Here is a 22467-nt window from a genome sequence, read left to right on the forward strand (position 1 = left end):
TTTTTGTTTAGGTTGTAGCACAATGCTGTCATTCCTCCTCAGAGATAAGTAGGCTATTGACTGGATGAGTGGAGGATATAGCATTTTACCATTAAATAATGTAAGATCTACAGTACAATGTCTATGCTATTTCACCACCCTGCTGCACCCTGACGAAATACAATAGATGCATTTAGGACAACATGTGTAACATGTTTTCCAAGGGTTGGCCAGAGTAGGCCAATAAGGATAATAAGTGATTGGAATTTTCCTATATTAGATATGCCTTTGTTTTATGAAAAAACTTGTATAATCTCTGTACGAACATACAGTATATTCAACTGGTTGCATGCATCCTCTCGTTTAAAGCTTCTTTTTTTCAACGATCAATGAGGAGAAATTGTGATTTAAACTACTTAATTGACTAGTTTTTGCATCTGGACGTTTTGTCTGGAGGAATATATTATCCAACAAGATATTAATGAAGAATGATCTGGCCATTTCACATGTGTGCTATGTACAGCACTGAAATGATCGAACAACATTAAACTTGTAAACACTAAAAGTACGACGCGTATAATGTCACATGCGCTTCAGTTCCACGTACTTCTCAGGTCGACTTGCATGGAAGTATGTGTGACTCGGAACAGGAGGTTGGTTATAAAAGTCATCTGACCGTAACCACTTTCAACGCTCAGGAGCCGGTGCACCTTAGAAGATTCAATTTTGCATTTGATTATATGGATTACAATACATATTTCAATCAGGTAACAGAATAATAATCGTGTTCGTATCTTATTGTAGGTTATTTTCAAATTCTACTTTTGACCGTTTGCTATTTTTAGATATTGTATTATTATACAATGTATCATGACGTTCACTTCATTCATAATGTGTCATTTGCTGGTTGTGTTGAAACGAAATCTGATTTCATTTGGATACAAACTCTAATACTAGTGTATCATGTTATGACGTAGCGTTCTGCTAATGTTATTGTTGTTACCGCATGCTTAGTTTATGTTCTATATTTCACGTGCAGTACGCTGTTGTGGATCACTTTTGTGGCACATGTCAAAACAAGAGAATCTTATTTCCAAGGGAAGAACTTTTCATTACCTGAAACTTGAATCACTTGCTTCTGTTTGGGTGAGTGTGATTTATTTATGAGAGAATAAATTAATATTAATTGGAGCCATCTTTTTTATGCTATGTTTGTTCATTCTGATTAAACTATTATTATTCTCTTTAGGGACAGACAGAGCTGAACTACAGTTTATCTGCTGTACGTCCAAGACCTGCCCTCTTTTTTGGGAAACATTCTGTACCATCATGGTTGGAGTAAAGCCTTCTGACTTGGCTCCTACAGCAGCTGTCAAGTTTTTTGGGGCTGGAACTGCAGCATGTGTTGCTGACCTGATCACCTTCCCCCTAGACACTGCTAAAGTCAGGCTTCAGGTGAGGGGTTCACACATGCAGTTTTGTCTCAGTAGGAGTTTGTAATCACAATGTTAAAGGAACTGTGTCCCCTTGGCTGCCTTACACAACAATAATTGCTATAAAGGCTTGATATAATTGTCTAACAAAGACCATTTATACACTGCAGGGTTTCTGTCAACACAAAGAGAAGTTAACAACACTTGTTTGTTTTAGATCCAAGGTGAATCAATGTCCTTAGAGGGGAGCAAGGTGGTGAGGTACAAAGGTGTGTTTGGCACCATCAACACCATGGTGAAGACGGAGGGGGTGAGGAGCCTCTACAACGGCCTGGTGGCCGGACTCCAGAGACAGATGAGCTTCGCCTCTGTCCGCATCGGCCTATATGACTCCATGAAGCAGTTCTACACCAGGGGGTCAGAGAGTACGTCCTGAAACACCCCTTAATGTTGTATTGTGAGAGTGTGAGTGTGAGTGTGAGTGTGAGTGTGAGTGTGAGAGTGAGAGTGAGTATACTGTATACATTTTTACTCTGTCATGTCATTGCCTCAAAATCACAATCTTGTCCCTGTAGGAGAATATTTTGTAGAACCTTTCTTGGTGGCATGTACAATCCTCTCTGTGGAAAAGGTTCTACAATGAAACCAACAAGGGTTCTTTAATGGTTCTCCTACAGGGACAAGTTGATGGCCCTTTTCGAATAGTGAATTAGTGTAAGTAGAACATCTTGTGTGGCTCTGTGTTTTATTATGATTGTATCCTCTCACATAGATGCTGGCCTCGTGAGTCGTCTGTTGGCAGGTAGTACGACCGGGGCGATGGCAGTCGTCTTCGCTCAGCCCACAGACGTGGTGAAAGTGCGGTTCCAAGCCCAGGTCAGACCTGTCGATGGGGATGCAGTAAGGAGATATAACGGCACTCTGGATGCATACAGAACCATAGCCAGGAATGAGGGAGTCAAGGGGCTCTGGAAAGGTACAGTAGTGTGCACAAAAAAAAAAGACAATAGATATTGTGATTGGATTGAGCTTTTATTTCAACATGATGCATACAGGATTATTTCATCACAGATGCATTCAACAAACTCTCTCTCTCAGGTTGCATGCCAAACATAACTCGGAATGCCATAGTGAACTGCTCAGAGCTGGTCACCTATGACCTCATCAAGGAACTTATCCTGAAGTATGACCTGATGACCGGTAAGTAGTGATGATAATATTGATGATGATGATGACGCAGTGATGATGATATTGGTGATCTGTCAATGCTTTACCCCTGAAGGGATACATAGGATTGTATTGAATTCAGTGTAATTCATGATATCACAGAGTACAGCAATGTTATATTACAAAGGTCATTTAAAAGTGTATCTTTAAGGTAATGCAGATGTTTGTGTTTTCCAGATAACCTGCCGTGCCATTTCACTGCCGCCTTCGGAGCTGGTTTCTGCACCACGGTGGTGGCCTCTCCAGTGGATGTGGTGAAGACCCGCTTCATGAACTCCTCACCTGGACAGTACAGCAGTGCTAGTAAATGTGCTCTTACCATGCTGACTAAGGAGGGACCAAAAGCCTTCTACAAGGGGTATTTAATAGTGTGACATTCCACATCTCTAAATCAACAGACGAGTTGACAGAGTTAAACAGATTATTGACTTTTTTTTTCTTTTTACTTTGTTTTCTTTTTACTTTTCTTTTAATTATTTTAATAGTAAAATGTTGTGCTTGAGTCGTATTGCGAATGCTCAAGGATACACAGTACTTCAGTTCTACTTTCGTTTTCTTGATAAAAAAATACTTTTATTTCCCCTCGTTTAGGTTCATGCCGTCGTTCCTTCGCCTGGGCTCGTGGAACATTGTGATGTTTGTGTCATATGAGCAGATCAAGCGAGGAGTGATGAGAGCTCAGCACTCCTGGGAGTCTCCAATATAGCCTCACTCAGCCTGACTGTGTAGATGTCTCGTCACAAATGTACCCGTGACGAAGAGCGTTTTGTTGAATGCCAGATTTTCAGGGTTTGCACTTTCCATTGTGCCAGCAATGCTTCAAAAAGATGTCTTGGATGTTTAAAGCTATAACTGCCTTATGGGCAGAACGCAACACCGTCTGAAGAACCATACAGTTATGACCTCTGTGAAGGATGTTCTCCCACTGCAAGGATGTTACCTCTACTCTAAGTGTCTCCATGAAGTCTTACTAGACAGATCAAGGGTTCAACTTTTTTTCCTATATATTTAGGAATGTATGTCTTGCTGATGATACACTAACTAGACCATGTATCTAGCTTGCGTTTACAAGAAGTACTGTGTATGCACATACTTGGCTATAGCCAAGGATATTCTGTTTCTACGACAGTCAAGAATATGTTTGAATGTGTATGAAATGTGAACACTTATTTATGAATGTAAAACACAAAACGTCTTTTTAATGTTAGAACACTGCCAGATAACTATGAGCTGCCAGGAATTGAGATGCTATTATGAATTTGTCTATGTGACTGTTTAATATGTATTTATTCATATTAATATTGAAAGTGGTGAATGATCTTCTAGTATTTTCTAGTACTTTTTAATTCCTATGAAACATGACATTTGGTGAGAGACAGTGTAGCTGTCGTTTTGGACCAAGTACAGTGCAAGACAATTCTGTCTAAATAGGAGAATTTGAAAGAGTCCTGCCATTTGAGGGAGAAAAAAGGATTCTGTAGCTGAATACAATTATTGAATTTCAAAATGCTTGTCCTTTTCCTGCTTGGTGTTATGGGATGTGTTTGTTAGTTATGGAATGTTCTCAGAAGTAGGTTGAGCAAAGTTGCCCAATTCTTACACAACCTTTAGTGTCACTCCATACCTACTTCCACTGGATGATGACATAGATACCCCTTAATCCCCATACACATAGAAGTTCTGTGAAGGAAATATAAATAGTTTATGAAGATTCACTGTATGCAAGACTGAAAGTGATAACTATTTTAAGCTGTTCTCATTAGAACTTGATGTTGCCACATCTATTACTAATCGTAAACAAATTAGGAAGGAGCAAAGCAAGTCAAACTTAATTCACATTATGCTATAGCAGCTTCTTCAGTGAGGGGTTAGCTTTGTTCACTCATCAACTCCTCCTACGTAATTGTGATCATTTCTAGGTCATTTGTGATTTGAATATGGTATCTAGAGCTCCCCTATTCAAATACAAACAAGAGCCCCTTTACCTTGTCCAAGAACTCTGTGATGTCGAAATGTGGAGCTGACAGCTCCGTAGAGATTGGCTGACAGATGAGAAAATTGGCCAATTGGGGCTGCTTAGGACAATAGGTGCTGCTGACATCATTGTAACAGAAGTCAGCTGTCTGACAAAGGCCTTCACATCCACCGCTTTACTAATCACCTCCTGTAATGCTACAGTCCTGGCTTCTCTCTCTCTCCGGACTAATTAGTTTGAGCTTGATTGGGCCAGATGGCACTCTGGCTAACCCTATGGGTCATCAGGCGAATCCAGTCCCTAAGAGTGGGAGAGAAGACAGACAGCCACTAAGCTGGGCTTGCAATAATGTTATTGTCATGTCAATGTGATCAAGCTACAGTAATGCTCTTATTATGCTCATCAATTGTTTCAGTCCTGGGTGTGATTCAAAAACGGTACAGAGGTGTAATTTTGAGGCTTGAAGGGGCCGACCATTTGACAGTCCAAGTCATGGTTCCTGGCTGACCTTAGCAGGAGTCTCTTTAGAGAGTCGATCTGAGCTATCAAGTGCAGGTGAGGAGTTCACGTTTACGCTGTGACTGGCAGTAAAACACTGTCTTCTATTCAAAATCATTCTAATCCAAGAAAGCCTTGAAGTCATGATGTGCAATCTAATACACTATTTAAAGGAATTAAGTGCCAGCCAATAGTGAGATTCATAGAGATGCAATAATAGAAAATAAAAATGAACAAGTGTACAGTACACATGTTCCCCACGAATGATGGAGAATGATGGAGAATGATGTAGCCCCCCAACAAAGTGGAGAGTGATGGTGAAACATGAAGCCAGATGTTTATTCACAAACGTTCTACTCTGGTTGTCTCTGTTTTACACTGCTGCGTCCCCTTTGCACACAGGGAGGGCTTTTCGCCTTAACTCCTTATTGATATAAGATGCCTTTACTTCAAACACACAACGTTCATGAAAAGCCTAAGACAAATTATTTGGACACCCAATATTTTTCATCAGTCTTGCTTCTTACAGCTTTGCATTGATTTCTCAAAATATTATTCCCAAATTATTTAGCTTAAACAAAATATTTGCACAGGCAAATTATGTGGTTATGTAACTGGCTATAAAACAAGGTTACACAACTCTGGTTTCGGTATTGGTATAGGCCAAGTTTTGGTATTAAATTAAGCTGCATAACACACTTCACTCACAAAATATTATTCCCAAATTCCCAAATTCGTTACGCTATAGCCAGACTGAAAAGTTACGACAACCAGTAGTGCTTATTTCATTTATTATCTTGCTTCTTACAGCTTTGCATTGATTTCTCAAAATATGATTCCCTAATTTGTTATGGAGTATATGCCTACTGCACTCCTCGCTCTCCGCTTTGCACACTATTATGACATGTTTAATGACATCACCTCGAAACAACAAAGTTGTCCCAGTGGTGTCAGACAAAAAGCTTTCTGATTTCCTTTGTCAGGGACAACAAGGCAAGGAAGAGAAAATCGGACTACACATGTTACACTATAGGACTATTCGGTACATTGTTATTGTACATACACAACCCAAACATACATGATCATACAGTAGACAATTGCGTCCTAGTCCAGTGTCAACGTGGACCCTGTGGGTGATGCCTGGGCTGGAGGTTGAGTCTCTGCAGACGGGCAGGCTTGGCTGGCCATCTGGAAGCCTGACCATACACACTAAGGCCAACTGGCTGGCCTGCACAAACACGGGAGTCTAAGGGCTGCAGGAAATAAGCATTGTTTCTGTGGTCACCTAAGGAAGGTATAAATGGAGTGTGGACTGGAGTGGAGGTGAAAGGGTGGTAGAGGTTGGGTAGGATGATAGCAGGGGTGAGACCATAGAAGAGATGGCAGGTATGAGGTGGGTCCTGGTGGGAGTCCATGTAGAAAGGAGGTTTACTAGTCCCAGTGGGTTTTGGGGGTTTGTGGATAAGTTGGATAAAATCCTGGAGTTTCTCTTCCTGAACAAGCTGGATGTGGTAGATCTTGCGGGAGCTTTGAAAGGACTCCAAGAAGTCCGCTAAGGGCATTCTTCTCTCCATTAACTGTTGAAAAAGCACCTGTATGGTAGAAAATCACATAGGTAACAGCGGGCACTATACTACCGTACTGCACATTATACTAAAGTGATTTCTTTGTTTAGCATAATGCATATTTATATCTCAAAGTCTTCTTTTACTGTTGCATGTCAGATTGTCCAGCCTTACTGGACAATGTTGTTTTATACACTGTATATATTGTCATGTAGTATATGTTAGGATGTTGACTCTTGTTGTTTATTGTACTTATGTTCTATATTGTATATACCGGTACTGTGTTGTTATGTTGTGTTGTACAGACTTGCCTTCTGTTTTGCCTCTTGGCCAGGTCGTCATTATAAATGAGAATTGGTTCTCAATTGACCTATCTGGTTAATAATTTAAAAAATAAAAGATTTAAATAAACTTACCTCACACTGTTCTTCAGCATGACTTATTTTTCTCAGGAGAAACCATTGAGCCCTCTGAAGACTACATTTCTCTGCTAAATTAATATAAGAGAAATAATCAGAAGAGATATATTGTACTTATGATACAGCATGACAATCATCTATCACAGATTGGATCAGGAAAAGAAGCATGAGAACGATTGTGACTGTAACCGTTGTCAAGTCTATCAAAATCGCATTTGGAATAGCAGTACAAGCCAGTGTTCTGGAACTGTGATGACCGACCATGACAGGAATGTTCACTTTCAAACTCACCAAGTTGCCCTTCTTTGGCTTGAATGGTGCTTCTCAGTTTCTCCAGATGCTGGTACTTCTTGGCTAAAAGCAGCTTGCCAGTTCTGAGTTCTGGCTGGTGAGAAAGGCTGGCCTCTGCCAATCTACGGTTTGAGACCAACAGAGTCTCTGTTGCCCACTTAAATCCCTGAAACTGGACATGATAATGACATTCTGAAAAGCCCTAAGCCCTTGATGTTCTGTGTAGTATTCTCTCATAACAACACATGGGAGTACATAATCAATGGCCATCACATGTAGTTATGTCCCCAAATCAAATCTGATAATTATACCTCTAGAATTCTACCTCGGCTTTGTTTTTCAAATTTGTCAACTGTTCAAGTCTCAGAAATAATGTTACTGCTGTTTATCAGCAGTATCATTCACTGCCCAATAATGGGACAAGTGTAGATTTTACATTAATTGGGATACTTATACTCTTCTAATACATTTAAATATATATAATTTAAGAATTGTTGCATAGAAAATGTAAATGGTTCCCCTTTGATGTGAATGTAGCTTACCTCATTTATTAGTTTTTTTGTAATCAGATAAATACATAAAACGAACAGAAGTTCACCACTGGAAGATCCAATACTGTAAGTGATAGCATAGCCCACCTTCTGACTGAATTTGATGATTTGGTTCATTTTTCCATCATCCTGGAGAAGTTCCCTCAATTCAACAGTCCTCAAAACACTGAAATGGTTAGATACTGACTTTGAGTCCCATATTAAAGCCATCCTGTCCCAGCATCAACAGCTTTGATCTAGAAATGTGCTTACATTCTTTTCCCATCTCCTGCACCAGGGGCGTAACTCTACTGAATTAAATAACAGGTGTTGTCAACTTGTGTGCATTCCCTTGTCAGATTATGTTCCCCTAGAGGGCAACGTAGAGCTGCTGTCCAATCATACATCAGTTTAGTATACAACGTTTGGTATCCAGATTCTGGTGGCTTTCATGACAGTCCTATGTAAAAATGTTTTTGTGCAAATGATCATATTTTTACCAAAGTGACCTCCATTTGATCACAGAAATGTAACCTAATTATTGTCATGACTTTATCAATGAAATGACACCACAGGTGCGTGGCAACTAACAAGAAATTGTAATCTTGCCAGAATTTAAAATCAAGTTGAATTACTTGTTTTTTGTATGCCTGTCATCGGCACCACAAAAAGATCTGGACATCCATGGAAGACAAGAGTGGTGGATGATCTCAGGATCCTTTATATGGTAAAGAAAAACCCCTTCACAACATCCAGCCAAGTGAAGAACAGTCTCCAGGAGGTAGGCATATCATTATCCAAGTGTACCATAAAAGAAAGACTTCACACAAGCAAATACAGAGGGTTCACCACAAGGTGCATAAGCCTAAAGAATAGAAAGGCCAGATTAGACTTTGACAAAAAACATTTTTAAAAAGCCAGCCCTGTTCTGGAACAGCATTCTTTGGACAGATGAAACTAAGATCAACCTTATTTATTACATAATAAGGCAAACGTTATTACATTTTGCGTTCAGCCAATTTATTACATAATGTGCAGGTTATTACATAATGCGGTGTTATTACATATTGAAAGTGACTTTTTATTACATTTTGGGATTTTATTACATAATGTGCAGTTATTACATAATGAGGCTTAACAAGGCCTAAAGGGATATCTTTATCTGTATATAATTCCATCATATATATATTAGAAAATTAGAAGACATTAGAAGATACATGCCCCAGACACAAATGTCCTTAATTTCATATAGCCTACCTACGGAGCTAGGACAGTAATGGGACAGTTTATATATGCAATAAGTAATGGGACAGTTTATATATGCAATAAATCCAGACGTGCGAAGTCTCGTAAGGGTAGCATCCATCCAATGGCAACTATAATAATAATAATTAAAAAGTCAAATCTTTACACGTGGCTGGCCTCTTGCTGGCGTGTAGGCACTTCCATATGACGTCAGTGCTTTCTCGAAGTGAAACAAAAGCTTAATATTTATCTATCTATTAGAGTGTCAACATTTATTACTGTAAGTCAATGTTAACGAACGGGTGCATGATCTCCAGAGAAATCATTCTGGCTAGATAAAATAGGTTTAATTTGTGGTCTATTGCTGCCATCTTTTGGACTAATATAGGAATTGCAATATGATGATAGGATGATGGCGAAAATAATTAAGAATATTAAATTGTATTATGGTGGGAGTACATTCAGCAGCCAAATATTACAGTTAGGGTTGTTAATGATTATAATCGTCCTTAAGAATTTGATTGATCAAGTGGAATTTAATCGATCAAGTCTAACAAAATAAATAATGAAATTGAACAACGTGTGGTCTCAGTAATACAACAGTGTTCATGACACTACAGTAGCCTTCATAGCCTCACAAGTACTTTTCTTGATTTTGCAGTATGTCTTTGGACAAAATGCTCAAATGATGCAATTTTCTTAAATGTACATAATGTGTCTTGTTAACAACCTATACTGAACTGCATAACATAATTGCCTCAAGTATGACCTCCTATACGTCGTCAGTTCAATCTTCAATCTGTGCCAAGATCCTGCTTCCATGCTGATCTCAAACAACCAGAGGGATAATTGATGTAATATAATTGGTCATAAAGGTTAGATCTGCAGAGCTTTCTATAGCTTGCGGCTGTGTCATGTTGACACTGTTGAGACTCAGGCTTTCACACAGGTAGATACTGGGGATGGCTTATCTTCTGTCTGCAGAAAGGCCATCCCATCCCATCTCTCTTACTCTCTCTCTCATTTAGGCCTGTCGCTAAGGATTTCCCTTGATGTTGCTGTAATTAGGCTGATTACGTCTAACCCCTGTGTGCTTGAATGAGTGAGTGTTTATGTATGTATAATGATAGGGGCAGGCTGTAAGGTAAGAGGATAAGGAAAACATTTTAAAATAATGAAAAGCGATGATTGGCATAAACATTTGGATAACATAGGGGGAGGGGGGATTTGGGCGGGGGGGGGGGTCGGCTTAGATTCCCCCTTCCCCAGCCTATAATCTTTGGAGAAAATGATGTACATGTATGTAGAAATATACAGATTGTGTACGCTACAATAAGATGAAAATGTACTCCTATGTTTGGTGCATTAACAGGTCTGACCCACACATGTCATCCTGAGATTCAAAATCCTTGTTATGTTGCTGTCGCAGCTAGAAGAGAGAGAGAAGAGGGGGAGTGGGGAGGGACAGAGGAAGGGGGAGGACATGTCATGCCTATCATCCATTAGAGCTCTTTGTCGTGACAAGTTCCCAATGTCAGCCTTCAAAATCCGCTTATTGAAAGCTGTCGTTGTCTCAGTCCTATGAGGAGCGAGGATAAGCATGATGAAAAGGAGAGGTGGGCAGCATGGTTATAACTAAGTAGGCTAAGTATTGTGCACAGACCATACACCATACACAGACACATCAACAGGTCAAAGCACTGGGTCAGCCGAAGCGCAGCAGCCCTGGAGAATTGCCTTGCACTGCGTGGGCACATCGACAGTGATAGTCACCTTACTGGTACAATAGGTAGAAAACTGCCTGCTATAACAGGACTTACGTGCTGGGAGCCATCAATTTGACATTACTGTTGGTCACTGCAGGATGAGAGTGCTTGTGCGTGTCTTTCTCCTGCATGTGTGTGTGTGTGTGTGTGTGTGTGTGTGTGTGTGTGTGTGTGTGTGTGTGTGTGCGCGTGCGTGCGTGCGTGTGGACACATTAATGCATGATGTTGAGAGTTGGGCTCATTCTGTCAGATCTGGTAGCTGTCCAGATCTGGTAGCATTAAACCACATTCTATATTTAACCACGTTGTATTTAAATTAATCATTACCTGTCCCTCTCCTTCCACTTCTCTCTCCCCCTTCCTGAGCAATTGAAAGGAATTGTAATTAACAGCAGCATAGACACACAGGCATGCATGTACAAACACACACACACACACACACACACACACACACACGCACACACACATACGCACACATACACACACACACACACACACACACACACACACACACACACACACACACACTCAATCGCTTTCACACATTGGAACCTCATCCACATTGACCAAAACCTGAAACTCGTGTACCTGATCTCACATCAATTCTACACAAATACAAACCCATTTCCTGCTTTTCACTCATTTGTAGTTTTTTTTTTTTTTTTTTTTTTTTCAGATTTTATCCCTTTTTCACCCAATTTGGTATCCAATTGAACCCAACCTAGCATCCAATTATCCCCTGCCTATTGCGTAGGATCCGCCGCACGACCCCGTGGCCGGCAGCCCCAGAGGAGATAGCCAGACTAGCTGTCTGGCTTCTCGAGCCCGACACCGTTATTCCGGCACCCAGGGGGCGGTGTTGCGCGACGGATCCTTGTCCGGAAATAGTCCTATACCCCCCTTGGGAGCGGCCGCTCAATATGCCGCTCCCTGTGAGCCTCGGCCATATCCGGGTCTGGCGAGACCGGGATTCGATCCCAGTCCCCGGTGGGCAGCTTGCACTAGTGGCTAGTGCTTAGACCGCTACGCCACCGCGGGGCTCATTTGTAGTTCTAAACCACATGTTTTGCAATACACTCACAATTCTCTACATTTGGCACAATCTTCATTGATAAAATCTCTTGTCTTCATATGGAAAACACTAACATTCAGAATGCTGAACTCAAACCACCAATCAAACAATCACACTCGTCATATGAGCAAGCACCTATTGCTTTTCAATTAGCAATCATAGCTTTAGCAATAAAAGGGCCAAAGGTGAGCTCTCCTCTGTTGGAGAACAATGGATGCCAACTTTACAGAGAGAGATAGAGCGAGAGGAGTGAGAGGAGGAGGAGGAGGAGGAGGAGCAAGAGGACAACCAAGACTACGACCTAGGAGAGCAAAAAGGACGGCAACGGGGAAGGAACGACATCAGCCAGCATGACATTGTTGAGGTTCCTGGCCAGCGAGGGGGGGGAACATCACCATGTGCACAACTATAAATCACCATGGCATCCTCCATCACCATTCTGCCCTTGGCCCCTACAATAGTGCCCTTCTCATCACTTTCCTGGACACAATACACAATATCCTCACCCCAGCCGAGCAGATGGATAGCCCAGAGCAACTGGTACTTCGACCACCCACCTTTTTCTGTTCTTCATCTGCCACCATATTCTCAGTTTCCCAACCCTATTGAGTTTTTTTCCAGCTTGGCGTTGGAAGGTATATGAACACAGGCCCCCTGACTGTATACCCCATCTACATGCAATGGAGGAAGCATGGTGATATAGCTGCTGAAGCATATCAGGGCTGGATTCGTCATGCCAGGTGATACTTTCCCTGCTGCTGAGAACAATGTGATGTGGATGAGGTCCTATGGGCAGACAGAAACGAAAGGCAGGATGCAACCTAATTTTATTTTTCTTTACAGTATATGCAGAAGGCTTATTTAATTTTTTCTATTGTTTGTTCTGTATGAAGAACATTTTACGAATCCAACTGTGTTTGCTGAGATGTATACAGTATTTCTGAATAAAAACACATTCTATTCTTGTATTTGTGTGTTTTGTATTTGAGTATGAAAACATAACAGTTTATACTGTAACAGGCTGCGTATGTGGTGTAACACTGAAAATGCAAAAGGGCCACTGATAATCTTATCATAGTAATGTTTTCCGCTGATCATAGTGTTTTACACTGAGCACAAACCAGTGTTTAATTGGTTCTTAGAAGTTTCTATTAATTTGATGGTGTGTGTGTGTCATTTGACGACAACATTTTATTTTGAAAAGACATAACATTATTATGAATGCAGTGTTTGCTTTTGCAAGTGATTTGTGGAGTTTAGGGTTTTGTGTGTGAGTTTTTATACTTAAGAGTTTAAAGTTAAGAGAAAATGAGCCATGCTTTCAGAAAACATGGAACGTGTTGAAGCGATAGAGAAAAACTGTAAATGGCATACTAGTCTGCGTTACAGAAATGTGTTTGGATGCATTCCATCAACCCAAAATCCACAATTTTCATTGTTATAGTTTTCCTAATCTTGTCCCTAGGCTATTGTAATGTGTACAGTGCATAATATATTGAGTAACTGAGTAAAGTATTTGTCATTATTTGATTGTAGCAAATCACCTGACTGAGTCGTGGCTCCAAATCAAGAAACATGTGGTGTGCAAGCAATGGGGGGAAGTGCTGTGGGAGATGATTGATGACAGGTACACTTAATGGCTATGCGTCAAGAGCTTTTACCTATCTTTGTATTGGGCAAACGAAGGCCAAGTTTGATGCGTTGGTCCACCAGACCATCCGAGCATTTTGGGTGGAAGTGTCATGGACAGTGACTTACGAGATTATAGTTTTCCAGTCAGTGCTGAATAAGATAGCATTAAGCTTCAACACGTAGGCATCCATCTTGCTAATGATTGGTTATTGCTTGCTACTGTATATTAAGGCTTCTGATAGGCCACCTGATTGGTTTTCATTGGTCAATAATGACTCCCCTCACACTCCAGTTATCAGGAAAAATGTACAATTGCACATGGCATGCTAATTTGCCAGTTAAGTCCCTTTAAAATGCAGCCATCTTAGTGCCAAGCGTATCCACAGTCGCACTGAATTCACATAACTATTTAGCGTTTTCCACTCTCCATCTGGGACAGAGGGATATATAAATAAAGTACATGTTAACTCTTACTTAAGTCTTACTATTTTGTTGTTTTACTTTTGTCACACTGCAGTGAGTACATATATTTGTAGTATATACTGCAGTGGGAATCAAACCCACAAGATGGTGCGATGGTGCCACAGATGGTGCAATTTGTCAACAGGCAGGGCCAGAGGCGTAAGCAGTCTATGCGGTCGCTTAGGGCCACAACCACTAGACAGGGCCACACTTAAAAAAAGAAGAAGAAATGAAAGCAAGCAAGAACGCAAGAAAGCAAGGAAACGCACATTTTGAGGACTGATGTTGGGTGGTGGTGAAAGGATGGATTGCTATGGTTTCTACAGTAGCCTGTTGTTTTGTTGTTAACATAGTTAACAATGTTGTAGTGTTCTCTTTATTTATTTTGAATATTTTGCACTCTTATATTGATTGTTCATTGCTATTTATTTGTCAAAATATCTTTGTTTTTTATTGGTGTTCATTTGTCATTGTCTTTACTTATAGACCTTGTTGTGTGCAAGTTTGTTGCTTTTATAGTTGAAAATGTTGATATTTATTGTTATTTAACTTCTCAAATGTTAATATATATCTTATTTTATTTATTTCTATTGCGTGTGTGCATTTATTGATCTAACCCCCCTGTCGACTAAACATCCGTCAATCGAAAACTTGCTTAGGGCAACAAAAGTCCTAGGGCCGGCCCTTCTAATCATTTTATCTACAGTCTTGACCTATCATAAAAACTATATAGGCAGTAGACTGACAAAACCAAGATAATGATTGCCATTCTTTCTCTTCATTTTTTAATGTTGGTAGGCCCTATAAGAAGCTGGATAGCATGCAGCATAGTCATTGGTCAAAAGCGCTGATGTCAATAGCCAAGCATAATGAAAAATCATGAACCTTTGATTGCAGCTAAAGCAACTTTCCTGGGGGATGTAATTTAGTCAAAAGGCTTTCTCTGGATTTTCTATTATAATCTGGAAAATTGGATCAGATTTAATCGGTTGCACTTCACAGCGGCATAGTGGCATTAAATCCAATCCATTGCGCAATGGAAAATTGCATAGGCCACAGTGGCCGCATCTCAAATTGTTCACTATTCACCATGCAGTGCACTACTTTTAACCAGAGCAGCGATGTACTGACCAGCTGGAAGATGTCCATGACTCCCCCCCTGTTTTAAGGTGACCACAATCGTTCCAGTGCCCCAAAAAGGTAACCTGCCTTAATGACTATCGCCCTCAATTGTCCTGAGGAAATTCAACATGGCCCACTATAGATCCTCACTAACTTCTATAGGTACATCCTAGAGGTATAAAAAAAAGGTAACCTGGTATATCCTGTCCACTGTGTCACTGCATGTATGGCAGCTGCCCCGCCCTCGACCGCCAGACTCTGCAGGGGGTGGTAAAACGGCCCAGTTTTTCACAGGCCATGAGCTCCCAGTTGTGCAGGACATCTACTCCAGGAGGTGCAAGAGGAAAGATCATAGGAGACCGGACTTACTATACTCTACCAGTATATTTAATTCAAACAAACCAGGTCCTGTGTGCACCCAGCATCAGCTTGCCGCCTCAACGGTGGTGTTCTCCCTCTTAGCTGTTTAGAGTCACTGTGAACAGTAAACAATAGGTCTCAGTTGGGTAAATCCCTCTCTACCACATCGCTCAAGTAACCAAGCAGCCAACACACACATGAATGTCTCGTGGCTGTCATCATTGATGTCCACACTACTGAGCTACAGTATATGTACAAGTCCCCTCTGGCACACACCGCTCTTAACAAGCTGGAAAAGTTAACGCTTTGTTCATAAGTGTCACATTTCAACCCAAGGGAATTCAAATCATGTGCAATCATATGGGAATTTAGCATGCAATCGTTCTCTAAACTAGCTTTGACTTAACCTTGAATACTGCTGAATATTTATGATTGTGGGGTACATGGAGGAAATCTCTAGAATATGAAAATTGCCCTCACTTGAAAAAAAAGTAGATAGCAGAGCACCTACGGTCTCACTCTTAGGACGGGACAAGACCTAGTCACAAATCCAGTCTCCTGGGTGTATACCGTATTTGACTTGGAGAGATTCTGATCAAGCTCTTGCCAATACTCACCTGTCAGTTCACAAGCATCTGCCTCCCTCTTGCCTCTAGGCTACTGAAACTCCCCAAGGTCAACCTTATTCCCATTAACATTTTAGCCATATAACCAACACACAAGACCAGGGTAAATACGAGTTATTGGCTTTAATAATGGCACTGAACTGCATGAAATAACAAGCATCCTAACCCTAACCCTTAATTACATACAACACATCCTTTCATAACTAGAGCTACTAACACTAAGGGCCATTAATAAGAGTGCTGAGCAACTACATGAAATGCACAAGCATCATACTATTGGTAAACATCCTTCTATAGTAATCATTATTAGTCCATGCTACAGCACAAAGTCAGGTAGCTTCCTGTAGCTTAATGTCATGGGATCAGGCTGGTAAATCATTCACTCTAGAATGAACTTTACAGATGAACTTTAGCTATGATCGCTAATGGTGTAGAACCCCGTGTATGTCTCTTAAGGCAGCCAGGGACCCAGCTGGACATCCTCACTCATTACTTCAGATACAGCAGCACATCGCTCAAGGCTACTATAAGAGAGATGCATGATGGGAACTTCAGAGACCTTTAAAATCACTGACTATAACCCATGTTAAGAATTATAGGTGTGTTAGGATGCTCTGACCCCGACATTGGTTCTAATTCTTGGTATAATTCAGAAAACCCTGGAAACGTTAATAACAAAGCCTTATCCTAACTTGATTATGGAAAAGCAGCAGCTTCAGCATGATAGTGAATGATTAGGATTTGTTCATCTTTAAAACTAAAGACATCTTGAAGCACATTTTGCGTGGACACCAGTAAAAGGGCCAACCAGGCCTTAGGCATGTTTCGTGCTGTACAGTGAAGAGATCATAAGACCCAAGACATTACATACATTAAACAAAAACCAATAAGGGAAATGTGCAAAAAAAAATCTAGGATTCTGCCACCACAGCAGTCTCAGGACGGGCACACCGTGAATCTGTGAAGGTACACACACATACAGTAAACACACGGCACACATGCAGCAAGCCCACTGCAAAACCTGTCAATGGGCTTTAGAACACAGCTAGCTAGCACTACTGAACCCGTCACAAGGTCCACTTCTGCTCCCTCTACCAGAGTTGTCTAGTGAGTGTGTAGATTCTGGTGTTGCAAGATTGATGACTAATGGTTAGATAATCACTACAAAATGAATATGACAAATATAATAATTCCTATAATAATAACCTTCATGAAGTATTTCAACCACTTCAAGCCCTTCATTGTTCTACTCCTACTTCCCATGTAATGACTTTTAGCATGTTGGGCTATTTTATTGTGGTTGTCCCAAGTCTCCTGAATAATTGGATATACTGTATGAGATTTCTAAGTTCATACAGATTATAATGTCATGTAGAGAAGCAGGTGGAAAAAGAGAGAAATGAGCTTAGATCCAGGAGGGTTTTAAAGGTCCAGTAGGCTATATAGATTTCAGCTTCAAAATACTGCGAAATGGCCCTGATGAATTGGTAGCAAAGAATGTTCAGTGAAGAGCTCTGTTTTGGTCCAAATCTGGTGTTGTGGTTGAGCACTGGCCATTACCTATTTTACATTCTGTTTGTTTACATTCTGTTTTAAGAACATGCACACAATTGACACTATTACAAAACGTAGCATATGTATGGTTTAAAAACATCAGTGCAGCTAGAAATGGCAGCAAAGCGCAAAACTACATGCACAAAACTACACCTTTTATAGCCTTCCTGCTTAAAGTGTGACTGAGGCTTTCCTGCTATGTTTATCATTCAACCCAAAGCTGTCACCGTAACCTTGACGACTCGCTGAAGGGTATTTTGAGTAATCACTGTAAATCCCTAGGTGGATTAAATTCCCCTATTGAACAATGGAGAGAAAGGGTATTTGCCTCCCTTTTGGGTCAGGGACTTGAATTACTTTTTCAGGTGGCTCACTGGAATCATAGTCAAGTGAAATGTGAAATGCTACAGTACCAGATTGCACTTTGGCCTTCCCAGAGTTCTTCCTACTCTCTTCCCATTCCGCCATCCCTTGGATGTTGGATGTAATGGACATCTATCGTACAACTAGAGGTGAGCATTGTGAAATGAACTTGCCATGCTACTTGCAGGGACACATGATGTTTGTAAATATACCGTACATCCCCGAAAAGCTCGTCTGTCACTTGCATTCCCACACACTAGAGAGCTGGATGTTTTCAAAGCACCAATGAGTCATTCAAAGTAATCTATATGTAATTTCAGCCATGGATTTGTTCACAATGGTTCAAAACCATTCATGCATTCATTCTATTCCTGCCTAAAGGCCTATTGCCCCGTACCGAAGCACTCAGTCCATCATCATGAAGTGCTTTGAGAGGCTAGTCAAAACCCACATCAACTCTAATGTACCAGACCCTAGACTCACACCAGTTTGCATACCAGAGCAATACAGTAGGTTCACAGATGTAATCGCCATTGCACTATAACACCTATGTCAGAATGCTGTTCATAGACTACAGCTCAGCATTCAACACCATTGTGCTCTCCTGGCTTGCCACCAAACTCAGAGCCCCGGAGAAACTCTTCCCTCTGCAACTGGATCCTGAACTTCCTAACGGGCAGACCCCAGGTGGTGACGATAGGCGACAACACCTCCTCTGCACTGACTCTCAACACGCGGCTCCCCAGGGCTGCGTTCTTAGTCCCAAATGGGGCAAGCCGCTATTCACAATGAGGGAGTTGAGGTGGTGAGGGTAAGTAGCTTCAAGTTCCTCGGCGTACACATCACTGATCAACTGAAATGGTCCCTACACATCGACTCAGTCATCAAGAAGGCACCCCACACACCAGTGTCTCTTCTTCCTCAGGTGACTAAGGAAATTTGGCATGGCACCTAAGATCCTAAGAGATAAGAGATATTAATCGTCTCCGTCCATCACTTACACCCACCAGCACTGACATTCTTGTCCATGCCCTGGTCACATCCTGTATAGACTACTGCAATGCCATCTTCTTTGGCCTTCCACACAAATGTCTCCATAAACTCCAACTAGTCCAGAACTCAGCTGCCCGTATCATTACCAGAACTCCTTCCATTGACCATATCACTCCAGTTCTCCAACAACTACATTGGCTCCCCATTAAATTCCGGATTCATTTTAAGATTCTCCTTCTCACCTTTAAGGCTCTCCATAATCTAGCACCTTCATATCTCTCTGAACTCCTTCTTACTCACACTCCCTCCCATAGTCTCAGATCCTCCTCTGCCAACAAACTTGTCATACCTTCTGCCCGCCTGACTACTATGGGATCTAGAGCCTTTAGCCGTTCTGCTCCCCGCTTCTGGAACGCTCTGCCACCTAACATACGTAATATTGACACTCTCTCCACTTTCAAATCCAGTCTTAAAACACACCTTTTCACAATGGCATATTTGGTTTAATCTGCTATATTTTGTTTGTTGTTATATCTGACTTTGCTGTTTTTATCAGACTTTTTGATTTATAATGTGTTGATGTGGTTTTAACTATGTCATTGAGAGCCTTGAAAGGTGCCCATAAATAAAATTTATTATCATTATTATTATCCTCACCAACATCTACAGGTGCACCACTGAGAGCATCATGTCTGGCTGTATCACTGCCTGATATGGCAGTTACACCACTCAGGACCGTATAAGGCTCTACATAGGGTGGTGAAGACTGCTCGGTCCATCAGTGGAGCTGCACTCCCTGCCCTCAAAGACATATACACCAAAAGGGGTCAGAAGAAGGACAACAAAATCCTCAAAGACTCCAGCCAGCCCAGATACAGTCTGTTCACCCTGCTCCAGTCAGGTAGACATTACCAGAGCGCCCAGCCTGCATGGGACCAAAAGGTTCTGTGACAGCTTCTACCCAACGGCCATAAGATTGATGAAAGATCAGCTATCCTGTTGACCACTGACTCTCCCATTAACAAACAACTCACCAACATGCTGATATATTGACTTTTCACAATGGATTCATCTTATCTGCTGCTTTCTAGGGGATATTTGAACTACTGACAGATATATTATATATTATTGCACATGTATTTTGCACTGCCCACTACCACCTATTTTTATTGGGTTAATGTCATAATCTATTCTATACACATCATTTGTATTATACAAATGTGCAATTTAGTTAGGGTCTATTTTATTTTAGCATTTAGAAATGATTGTATTGTGTATAATACTGTTGAGGCCCTGTGTAAATCGAGCATCTCAGTGCTCTGCTCGCAGAGTATGTGACAATTTAAAAAAAAACATTGAACTTTGAGGCGATGAACATCACTCAAGAAAACAAATCGTGAATGGATCAGCCCCATGACTTCCATTCACAGGAGGGGAGGTGAGATGAGCTGATCTTTTATCAGTCATGCGCTACCAATATCAGTCATCGGTGTAACCATAACAACTCAAACACAACACAACAGACCAAAAGAACAGACATAGGCATTGTACATAATGTACTTATGATAACCCCCAAGTAACCCCTATCACTACAACTATATATGAGGGGAAAAAAATAAGAGAGAGAGAAAGAGAGAGAAAGAGAGAGAGGCTGTCAGAAGAGTGTCTCCAGGGAGAGTCGCCTGACTTGGGCTTGATTCTTTCTGGTCAGGGAGGCAGCATGCTGACAGTGGCCCCTGCTGGGTGGTACACAATAAGGCCCCTTGTCTGAAAGCAGATTACTCCGCTGAGCTAAATGTAATTAGTGTAAATCAATGCTCCGCATTTAGCTTCAGTGCCAACATTCTAGAGAAAGAGAGAGAGAACTACAGGACGACCTGATGGTCTGGGGAAAAGGGACGTTCTCTTTAATTCATTCAATTCATTACCTTCATTTCTCAAACACAGTAGGTGCCAGGGAGACTGACATAACTGGTATGCCATTTAAGGATTAAATCCCATCACTTGAGGATGGGAAAAAGAAGGTTGCAACAATGCAATGTAATGTTTATCAGACAATGAAAAAGCAAGCACTTCTGGCCACAAAATCCCGATATGAACCTTTCATAATTTAAGGGTTTCCAGCTTTGAGAAAAGTTTTCCACACTTGTTGACCGCAACACTTAAGTGGTAGATTCCAGCTACCACTTAAAGTATAGAGCAATGGCCATACAGTCCAAGTATTTACGTCTCAAATGAAAGGATGTGATGTGTACTAAATATAACATTGACCTGACATGCTTGCTAAAGACATGCCATTCATATGGATGACATTTAATCACCGTTTAATCACATTTAATCACCGCCCTTTGTTATCTTTAAATAGTGATTTATGAATGTTCTCTCCAAGATTAGGAAACAGCCAAATAAATAAACAGCCACATTATTTAAACCATCTCACGTGTATAGGCTCATAAATAAATGCCTCAATCAAACTACCAAGGGCGGAGAATAACTATACAAATGTCAACAAGTGTGGTTGAGCAACAGATTATCCGCGTGTGAAAAGCGCGCGTTTAGTAACCTCCACCAGAAGGCACCGTGACTGTAGGCTTTGCTACCGTGTTGACGCGAAGGCAGGTGGAGCTAAGCGAGTCTCCTTTAGAACCGAGCATAGCGGTCAGTTGTTGGATACAGTTGTAGCGCAACAACATTAGATGACAGAATCGTTTAATGAACCCAAATTGCATTTCCTTAACAATATAGTTGGAATTCCCTGCGCGTTTTTGAGCCACCTGCGTGAGATCCGAAGGACTGTGGAGATTCTGAAAGTGTGGGGACATTAAAACTGTTTGCAAGGTAAGCAATTGTTATGTATGAGTTTTGTCTAAAACATTGTTGCTGCTTTTGGATCTATTTTGAAGACGAGATTTCATTTCATGAGACGGGATGAATAACGGTTAAATAAATAAAAAAAATAGTAGCCTAATGGGTAATATTAAAAGTCATCATAGTCTGGACACTAACCAGCATTGCTGCCTACTTGGCAAGCTGTTTCGTTGTTAGGACCCTATATTTTAATGTCAGCATCTTGCATGCGAAAATTTCAAGGAAACCCTGCATCTGTGGTTAAAAATGTTCATGAAATGAAGAGATTCACACATAGAAAAAGTATGTCTGAGTTTACTGAGTTTATTGATTACCTTTGTAATTAAAAAAAAAAATGTGAACGATGAGCTGTGGGGTAGTGGTGGTCTAGTCTAGTGGATAGTGAGATGGACTGGTAGTGAAGTGGTAGTGGTAGTGGTAGTGGTGATAGTGGTAGTGGTAGTGGTAGTGGTAGTGGTGATAGTGGTAGTGGTAGTGGTGATAGTGG

The 22467-nt window shown here is 41.0% G+C and overlaps 1 protein-coding gene across 1 annotated transcript; it reads left to right on the forward strand.

The window, feature by feature from the left end:
* Window positions 1-1308: 1308 nt before the first annotated feature.
* On the forward strand, window positions 1309-3345 carry LOC308153523 (dicarboxylate carrier UCP2-like; the record flags this gene model as incomplete). Its single annotated transcript, XM_080526691.1, has 6 exons — window positions 1309-1434; window positions 1630-1837; window positions 2185-2388; window positions 2511-2612; window positions 2817-2997; window positions 3231-3345. 6 exons carry the CDS (start codon window positions 1309-1311, stop codon window positions 3343-3345), a joined length of 936 nt encoding a protein of 311 aa, XP_080382817.1.
* Between the last annotated feature and the right edge of the window lie 19122 nt (window positions 3346-22467).

This window comes from Nansenia antarctica (genome assembly GCF_963989245.1).
Source record: "Nansenia antarctica genome assembly, chromosome: 3".
NCBI lineage: Eukaryota > Metazoa > Chordata > Actinopteri > Argentiniformes > Microstomatidae > Nansenia > Nansenia antarctica.